Here is a 10,000-nt window from a genome sequence, read left to right as displayed (position 1 = left end):
TATACACCCCCACTTCCTGGTTCCACTTCCTGGTTCCACTTCATGTCTCCGTCAGGGTGGTGGGCTGGTCGTCCCGTCAGGGTGGTGGGCTGGTCGTCCCGTCAGGGTGGTGGGCTGGTCGTCCCCGTCAGGGTGGTGGGCTGGTCGTCCCCGTCAGGGTGGTGGGCTGGTCGTGTCGTCCCGTCAGGGTGGTGGGCTGGTCGTCCCCGTCAGGGTGGTGGGCTGGTCGTCCCCGTCAGGGTGGTGGGCTACAGAACAGTCCAGGGAGTTGACTCTCTCTCTATATATCCCTGTAGGTTTAGTGATGGACTATGGATTACACAGCCTACAGATGCATTAGTCTGGTTCTCCAGAGAGGGGTGGGGGGGCTGAGGAGGAGGAATGGGGGGGGAACAGGTGTCGTCTGCCTAGACATGACTGATCAGAGGTTGTTTAACAGGGGAAGAGAGAAAGTAGAGGGGGACAGCAGGAGGTCAGAACTTCAGTGGCCGAAACGTGACACGAGATGAATGCTATAAACTATGCCCTCTCTCTTTCTCCCTCCCCTCTCTTTCTCCCGTGTTCTCCCCCCTCTCTCTCTTTCTCCCGTGTTCTCCCCCCTCTCTCTTTCTCCCGTGTTCTCCCCCTCTCTCTCTTTCTCCCGTGCTCTCCCCCCCTCTCTCTTCCTCCCGTGTTCCCCCCCTCTCTCTCTTTCTCCCGTGCTCCCCCCTCTCTCTTTCTCCCGTGTTCCCCCCCTCTCTCTTTCTCCCGTGTTCTCCCTCCTCTCTCTTTCTCCCGTGTTCTCCCTCCTCTCTCTTTCTCCCGTGTTCTCCCTCCTCTCTCTTTCTCCCGTGTTCTCCCCCCTCTCTCTTTCTCCGTGCTCTCCCCCCTCTCGTTCTCCCGTGCTCTCCCCCCTCTCTCTTTCTCCCGTGCTCTCCCCCCTCTCTCTTTCTCCCGTACATTTAAACCAAGGAGGGGGAATATATTTAAACCAAGGAGGGGGATGAGGAATACATTTTAACCAAGGAGGGGGATGAGGAATACATTTTAACCAAGGAGGGGGATGAGGAATACATTTTAACCAAGGAGGGGGATGAGGAATACATTTTAACCAAGGAGGGGGATGTGCAACAAGCAGGTCAAACAGGGCGTTGGTTCAGTCAAGGTCCATTCGGTATTGTTTCAGTAGGGTTCCTCTCCCTGTCTCATCTTCCTCGTTATTCTGCTTTATACCGGTCCGTTCCCCAACTTCCCGGTAGATGCTTCTCTCCAGCCTGCTGCAGCGTCGTCGTCCCTCCCCTCCCCCCCCCGGGGGGAAATGCATAGCTGGATCACGTAGAAAAGGCCTGCTGGGAGAGGACAAGCATGGTTATCAAGCCTGCTCGCTCTCGCTTGGAAATCACAGTGACTGAGTGGACAAAACGTTAGGAACACCTGCTCTTTCCATGACATAGACTGACCAGGTGAATCCAGGTGAAAGATATGATCCCTTATTGATGTCACCTGTTAAATCCACCTTCAATCAGTGTAGATGAAGTGTGGATGGAGACGGGGTTTAAAGAAAATCCATATTTGGAAAGTGTTCTTAATGTTTTGTACACTCGGTGTATGTTTACATTGCTAAAGCAAGTGAAATTATTTCTCTCTTTTAAAAAAAAAAATCATCAATCATAAATGAACAGCAAATATTACACACTAAAGTATCAAAAGTTGTATTATGCCTGTGTACAGTGTTGTAAATGTTTGTATAGTTGAAGTACAGAAGGGCTGTACCAAACGGATAAATATGGGTTATAATTAGGCTACGATGGTGTTTGTGTTTGGTTGTACAACACTGTGGTAATAGATATAGGAGTTTATCAAATTAATGGATTGGTTTTCTTAGTGTTTGTGGGTGTGTGTTAACTGAAGGAAATGTCTCTGATATGGTCATGCAGTCTCTCTCCCCCCTCTCTCTCTCTCTCCCCCTCTCTCTCTCCCCCTCTCTCTCTCCCCCTCCTCTCTCTCTCTCCCCCTCTCTCTCTCTCTCTCTCTCTCCCCCTCTCTCTCTCTCTCCCCCTCTCTCTCTCTCTCCCCCTCTCTCTCTCCCCCTCTCTCTCTCTCTCCCCCTCTCCATCTCTCCCCCCTATCTCTCGCTCTCTCTCCCTCCCTCTCTCTCTCCCCCCTCTCTCTCTCCCCCCTCTCTCTCCCCCTCTCCCTCTCTCTCCCCCCTATCTCTCTCTTTCCGCTGCGTCACCCACCTCCCCCTCACTCTCTCTCCCCTATCTCTCTCTCTCTCTCTCTCCCCCCCCTCTCTCTCTCTCTCTCTCTCCGCTGCGTCACCCCACCTCTCTCTCTCTCTCTCTCTGTCTCTCTCTCTGTCTCTGTCTGTGTGTGTACTTTCTCTCTGTGCTTATATGGCTGGCTAGCTAACTAGCTGGGTCAATGCAGTTAAATCTAACTCCGCTTCAAGTTGTATTAGCCGTATGTACGGGAGACGCGTGGTATACATCGTCCAAGGAAGTGGGATACTTGCAGTTTCCTTCTTTCTCCACAATGAAACGACAATAACAAATAGTAGTTTATAAGCGTTTCATTGGGGAGAGAGAATAGGCTTGTCGGGGCATGTCCGTAGCGGCAGACAACGTTAAGGTTGGTTCTAACTGAGGGAGAGGAGGAGGAGGAGGAGGAAGGAGAGAGAGAGAGAGAGAGAGAAGGATTTTTCCCTTCGGACCAGAGGAGTACTACCTATCTAAATCGATCTGTGGACTTGTGCTACCTTGAAGGATATAACAGGGCGTTACAACGCAGGAATACAATCACCATGGTTTCTACGGCACGTTGAAGCTCATATTCTATAAAGTGAGTGTCATTCATTTTTACAATTTTTTTTCTACTTTGGCATTTACGTATAGTTGACATTCTCTGGGTTTAAAGACTGTATGATCAGACTGTATAATTGGGTTATATAGCTGGGTGGTGGTGTAGTTGTGTAGCTATACTGGGATTTTCTCTCCAGTGTAGAGAAATGGACCACTGCGGAATAGAGATGGACTGACGGTACGTGACGCGCCTGTTATCCCTCTCTCTCTCTCTGTCTCTCTCTCTCTCTGTCTCTCTGTCTCTCTCTCTCTCTCTCTCTCTCTCTCTCTCTCTCTCAAAAGTAGCACCGATAATAAACACACTCTGAAATGTAGCTAACCGAATATAGGCTAACGGAAGCTACATGTATATCATTTGCTTGGCCATATTCAGACATGTATTGGTCTGTTGTTGCCCTGAGCTGCGGTGTGTGTAGTCTGCGGCGGTAGGAGGAAGGTGTTGGCGAGCCGATGAATGTGTGTGTGTGTGTGTCCGGGATTGGGAGAAAACCGATAAGGTACAAACAAGCTAGTGTGTCTGTGTGTTGACCTGACAGAGACAATGTTGCTTCGCGGTTGATTAGAAAAATCTATTTGAAAGTGGTATTATTAAGCACAAACATACACAATTGTGTGGGTGGTGTGTGTGTCGCAGGAACGGAGTTCCCGTTCGGCTTTTTTTGCGACTGTGTGTGTGTGTGTGTGTGTGTGCGCTGCGCATACTCGCCCCGGGCAGCAGTGGTATGGTTTTACTTGACTTCTGGGTGAATTTCTCAGTGTTTTGTCCCCCGCCCCAAACGTATCAGATGTGTGTTTTCAAATGGAGTATTTAATCCGTATACGTGTGTGAGTGATGACTACCTATCTATGGTTATTACCAAGCCCTCCGCTCCAACCCGGAACAGCCTGTAGAGTTGTCTATTACGGTCGAAACATTCCTGTCATTTTCAGCGTGCTCGTCATTCAGGGCCGTTAAGGTGCGGTTGGTTGGAAACGGTATGGAGGAGAGAGAGAGTGGAATTATTTATTTATATATTTAATTCAAATCACATTCTCCTTTAAAAAAAAGTATAAATAAAATAAACGCTATAAATGACTCCAGTTTTGGCATTCACTAATCTAGAAATGTTTTGTTTCGAATGAGGTGATAATTATTCGTTGTCATGACGTTTCCTTTTGTAATCCATTTATAACCAAGTCTTGATCAACGTTTACATGTTTTTGTTTGTGTGTGTGTGATATTTAAACCGTTTTAAACTCCAATATAAGGTGTATTGGTATCTGGTGGCAGCAGACAGTGAGTTGTTTTAGACGACAGCTGTGTGTTTTTATATTTTCCCGTCTTCTGTCACCCTCCACCTTATACACTGTAAATACAACGTCAGAGCCTGGTACTTTAAGGGCTAGTGAGAACAGACACGACTCTACAGGGCTGGATTGTGGTTGTTTTTTGGTTAGGGTGTGGAGCTTTTATGATGGTAGTGACGGGTATGCTACGTGTATGCTAGTTTGTGACTTTCTGTTTTGTACTGTGGCTTAACTTTTCTCCCTCTCTCCATTCTCTCTCCATTCTCCCTCCATTCCTCCATCTCCCTCTCCCCCCCCCCCCCCCCCCAACTCTTTCTCTATCAGATGAAGAGGAAGTTGGACCATGGACCAGACGTCAGGCCGTTCTCTTCAGGAAAGAAACACTGCAAAGGTTCCAACTACCTCAGGTAACACGCGCCCTGCCGCCTCGGGTAACACGGGCCCTGCCGCCTCGGGTAACACGCTCCCTGCCGCCTCGGGTAACACGGGCCCTGCCGCCTCGGGTAACACGGGCCCTGCCGCCTCGGGTAACACGGGCCCTGCCGCCTCGGGTAACACGGGCCCTGCCGCCTCGGGTAACACGCTCCCTGCCGCCTCGGGTAACACGCGCCCTGCCGCCTCGGGTAACACGCGCCCTGCCGCCTCGCTCTCCATATAATTCCGTCTCTCTAGTGTGAGTCATATCAACTAATTTCTTCAGGTACTATGGGTAGCAGAACGTCTGATAAATTATGAGAATGAAAGATATGATGTTGAACATTTTCCTTGTAAGATAGAAACACTGGTTATTACGAATTCTTTACCTCCCCCTTCTCTCTCGCCCAGTGATGTACTGGGCCGTACACACTACCCTCTGTAGTGCCTTATGGTCAGATGCCGAGCAGTTGCCATACCAGGCGGTGATGCAACCAGTCAGGATGCTCTTGATGGTGCAGCTGTAGAACTTTTTTGAGGATCTGGGGACCCATGCCAAATCTTTTCAGTCTCTTGAGGGGGGGGGGGACAAAGGTGTTGTCGTGCCCTCTTCACGACTGTCTTGATGTGTTTGGACCATGATAGTTTGTTGATGTGGACACCAAAGAACTAGATAAACTCTCGACCCGCTCCACTACAGCCCCATTGATGTTAATGGGGGCCTATTCGGCCCGCCTTTTCCTGTAGTCCACGATCAGCTCCTTTGTCTTGCTCACGTTGAGGGAGAGGTTGTTGTCCTGGCACCACATAGCCTATAGGGAGGAAGTCAGAGAACTGGCAGTCTCGTCGTTGTCGGTGTTCAGGCCTACCACTGTTGTGTCATCAGCAAACTTAATGATGGTATTCGAGTGGGTGAACACAGAGTACAGGAGGGGACTAAGCACACACCCCTGAGGGGCCCCAGTGTTGAGGATCAGCATGGCAGATGTGTTGTTGCCTACCCTCACCACCTGGGGGCAGCCCGTCAGGAAGTCCAGGATCCAGTTGCAGAGGGAGGTGTTTAGTCCCAGGGTCCTTAGCTTAGTGATGAGCTTTGAGTGTACTATGGTGTTGAACGCTGAGCTGTAGTCAATGAACAACATTCTCACATATATGTTCCTTTTGTCCAGGTGGGAAAGGGCAGTGTGGAGTGCAATAGAGATTGTGTCATCTGTGGATCTGTTGCGGCGGTATGCAAATTGGAGTGGGTCTAGGGTTTCTGGGATGATGGTGTTGATGTGAGCCACAAGCCTTTCAAAGCACTTCATGGATACAGACGTAAGTGCTATGGGTCTGTAGTCATTTAATCAAGTTACCTTAGTGTTCTTGGGCACAGGGACTATGGTGGTCTGCTTGAAACATGTTGGTATTACAGACTCGGTCAGGAAGAGGTTGAAAATGTCAGTGAAGACACTTGCCAGTTGGTCCGCGCATACTCTGAGTACACGTCCTGGTAATCCATCTGGCCCCACGGCTTTGTGTATGTTGACCTGTTTAAAGGTCTTGATCACATCGGCTACTGAGAGCGTTATCACAGTCATCCAGAACAGCTGGTGCTCTCGTGCATGTTTCAGTTTTGCTTGCCTCAAGCGAGCATAAAGGGCATTTAGCTCGTCAAATATAATTTTATTGGTTGCAAGAATTTTGTAGAATGATTTGTATTGAAAACAAAGTTTTTTTGAATCTGGTGTCGTTTTGCGTATCAGTTCATAGACCATGTGACATGGAATCGGTACGTCAAAAATCTCCTCCCAACTGGCCCCTCCCTCCAATCTATATGTCAATTTTTTTTTTTTAAATCCTTAAATGAAACTGGTATACTTTTTTAATTATCACAATTGTCTTGAACCAACGTTGGTCTTTAATTCAGGGCAGACATACAAGTTCCTTACTTTCTCCCCCTTCCACTTGCCTCTTCCATTTTTTTGCAGTAATTCTGCAATTAGTTGGTTGTAATTTGGGGTAGAGCAGAGATTTCCATATATTTATGTTAGATGCATGTGTGACAACTCCACCTGTCCTGATATCATTTACCAAGACCGTCATTTGTTTCTTCACAAAAAAAATGGTTTATTATCAAATCGTATATTTGAGTTTAACCATAATATTTGTTCTGTCTTTTCTGGAGGATTAAACTGTAATTGCAACCGACCTTCTATGGCTTGTTTTAAAAAAAAAAAAAAATAGGGATATTTTGGAGATTTCAATAATTACAAGTGAATGGTTGTAATCTGAATAAAAGGGAAAAGACCATTCTTGAACACTGGGTGAGCCTGCTTTACTTATCTGCTGGGGAACCATTTCGGATTTAAGTATCATTTTTGTATGACTCAAGCCTTTAGTGAGAGGTCCAATGCTTTAATATTTAATAACTTCTCCCTTCTGAATGCATGTTCATTATATAAATAGGTCCATTTTAAATTTGTCTAGCTTGTCATTCCAAGTGAAATTGAATATTTTTTTGCTCATATAATTTACCATTTAATTAGTAAACTACACGGTAATGTAAAATTTATATTTTTTTAGTAATCCAATAAGTAATATAGTACATCATTTGGTTTTAATCCAGAGAGGATAGAAACAGTATGTAGATCCTCTATGAGGCTGTGGAGGGATTCAGATTGTGGTTTTAAAAGAATGGTGTGAGGTAGCTTAGTGGATAGAGCGTTGGAATAGTAACCGAAAGGTTGCAAGTTGAAATCCCTGAGCTGACAAGGTAAAAATCTGTCGTTCTGCCCCTAAACAAGGCAGTTAACCCACTGTTCCTAGGCCGTCATTGAAAATAAGAATTTGTTCTTAACTGACTTGCCTAGTTAAATAAATAAAGGTGTGTAAAACATTTTTATTTTTTTAAGTGAATCATCAGTGTACAATGATGCCTTTGTTTTTAAGCCCTGGATTTCTAGACCTTTGATATGAATATTGGATCTGATTTTAACAGCTAACATTTCGATGGCAATAATAAATATAAATGCCGATAGTGGACAACCTTGTTTTACGCCTCTTGACCGCTTAATACTTTCTGAGAAGTAGCCATTATTTTTACTATTTTACACCTAGGGTTACTATTGTTACCTATACACATTTTGTGGGGAAAGTACTCAATTGTCATACTTGAGTAAAAGTAAAGATACCTTAATAGAAAATGACTCAAGTAAAAGTGAAAGTCACCCAGTGAAATACTACTTTAGTTAAAAGTATTTGGTTTTAAATATACTTCATTATCGAAGTAAATGTTATAGCTAAAATATACTAAAGTATCAAAAGTAAAAGTATAATTAATTTATAATTCTCTATATTAAGCAAACCAGACGGCACCATTTTACATTTTTTTGTATTATTGATGGATAGCCAGGGGCATACTCCAACACTCAGACATCATTTACAAAGGAAGCATTTGTGTTTAGTGAGTCCGCCAGATCAGAGGCAGTAGGGATGACCAGGGATGTTCTCTTGATAAGTCTGTGAATTGAACCATTTTCCTGTCAAAATGTAATAAGTACTTTTGGGTGTCAGGGGAAAATGTAGTAAAGTAAAAGTTGTCAAAAAATATAAATAGTAAAGTACAGATACCCCAAAAAACGACTTAAGTAGTACTTTAAAGTATTTTTACTTAAGTACTTTACACCCCTGCCTTTACATAACTTTAACCCATTTATATATGAGATTCTCCAAAATGTAAATATTCCAGGCATTTATATGTAAATTCTAGTCGTACTTTATCCAAAGCCTCGGCTATGAATAGCAGGCCTGGTTTCCCCCGATTCTTCAGTGTTCTATTGTTTCCAGTACTTGTCGTATATTATCTCCAATGTATCGTCCATGTAAAAAAAAACCTGTCTGATTACAATGAATAATATCCGACAAAACCTTTTTGAATTCTCAACCTCTCTTTCTCATGTTCTCTCTCTCCAGTCCCTCCAGTCTCGTTCCATTCCAGACCACGCCCACTACCTTTGGAGACCTGCGAGCAGCCAATGGGCATTCAGCTCAGAGGAGACGTGTCACCTCAGGCCCGCCCCCCTCCGGCCTACAGGACTGGCTTCACACCTTCCAGGTGAGAGACGCACACACCCTCTCTCATAAATTGAAAAAGTATTGCTTTACATTTCCTCTCTCGGACTCTGCTGCTGCGTCTCCCTAACAGCCATTAAGCCCTGGGAACCTGGAGTGCTTTACAAACAGGGAGAGAAGGGCTTTCTGGGATGGAGTGACGGGATTAGAGGAGAACAAACCTCAGCTAATTAAATCATTAAATACCTCTCCTCCCTCCATTCATTAGGAGGAAATATCTGGGGTTCTGGACCCTCTGTGGTTCTGTAGTATTAAGGAATGGTGAACAGCCCTAGGGGTTCTGGACCCTCTGTGGTTCTGTAGTATTAAGGAATGGTGAACAGCCCTAGGGGTTCTGGACCCTCTGTGGTTCTGTAGTATTAAGGAATGGTGAACAGCCCTAGGGGTTCTGGACCCTCTGTGGTTCTGTAGTATTAAGGAATGGTGAACAGCCTTAGGGGTTCTGGACCCTCTGTGGTTCTGTAGTATTAAGGAATGGTGAACAGCCCTAGGGGTTCTGGACCCTCTGTGGTTCTGTAGTATTAAGGAATGGTGAACAGCCCTAGGGGTTCTGGACCCTCTGTGGTTCTGTAGTATTAAGGAATGGTGAACAGCCCTAGTAGGGTTCTGGACCCTCTGTGGTTCTGTAGTATTAAGGAATGGTGAACAGCCCTAGGGGTTCTGGACCCTCTGTGGTTCTGTAGTATTAAGGAATGGTGAACAGCCCTAGGGGTTCTGGACCCTCTGTGGTTCTGTAGTATTAAGGAATGGTGAACAGCCCTAGGGGTTCTGGACCCTCTGTGGTTCTGTAGTATTAAGGAATGGTGAACAGCCCTAGGGGTTCTGGACCCTCTGTGGTTCTGTAGTATTAAGGAATGGTGAACAGCCCTAGGGGTTCTGGACCCTCTGTGGTTCTGTAGTATTAAGGAATGGTGAACAGCCCTAGGGGTTCTGGACCCTCTGTGGTTCTGTAGTATTAAGGAATGGTGAACAGCCCTAGGGGTTCTGGACCCTCTGTGGTTCTGTAGTATTAAGGAATGGTGAACAGCCCTAGGGGTTCTGGACCCTCTGTGGTTCTGTAGTATTAAGGAATGGTGAACAGCCCTAGGGGTTCTGGACCCTCTGTGGTTCTGTAGTATTAAGGAATGGTGAACAGCCCTAGGGGTTCTGGACCCTCTGTGGTTCTGTAGTATTAAGGAATGGTGAACAGCCATAGGGGTTCTGGACCCTCTGTGGTTCTGTAGTATTAAGGAATGGTGAACAGCCCTAGGGGTTCTGGACCCTCTGTGGTTCTGTAGTATTAAGGAATGGTGAACAGCCCTAGGGGTTCTGGACCCTCTGTGGTTCTGTAGTATTAAGGAATGGTG

At 45.9% G+C, this 10,000-nt stretch overlaps 1 protein-coding gene across 1 annotated transcript in view; it reads left to right on the top strand.

The window, feature by feature from the left end:
• The window catches only part of LOC106596576 (F-box/WD repeat-containing protein 7), an 81,688-nt gene that overhangs the window by 25,040 nt on the left and 46,648 nt on the right, over positions 1-10,000 (top strand). Inside the window, exons 2-3 of the mRNA XM_082965400.1 lie at positions 4,452-4,534; positions 8,496-8,637. Of these exons, the coding sequence (XP_082821526.1) occupies positions 4,452-4,534; positions 8,496-8,637 (225 nt within the window). The remainder of the gene's footprint in view (positions 1-4,451; positions 4,535-8,495; positions 8,638-10,000) is intronic.

The sequence above is a fragment of the Salmo salar genome, chromosome 18 (genome assembly GCF_965601325.2).
Source record: "Salmo salar chromosome 18, fSalSal1, whole genome shotgun sequence".
Classification (NCBI taxonomy): Eukaryota; Metazoa; Chordata; class Actinopteri; order Salmoniformes; family Salmonidae; genus Salmo; species Salmo salar.
This window is presented reverse-complemented; position numbering and strand designations above follow the sequence as displayed.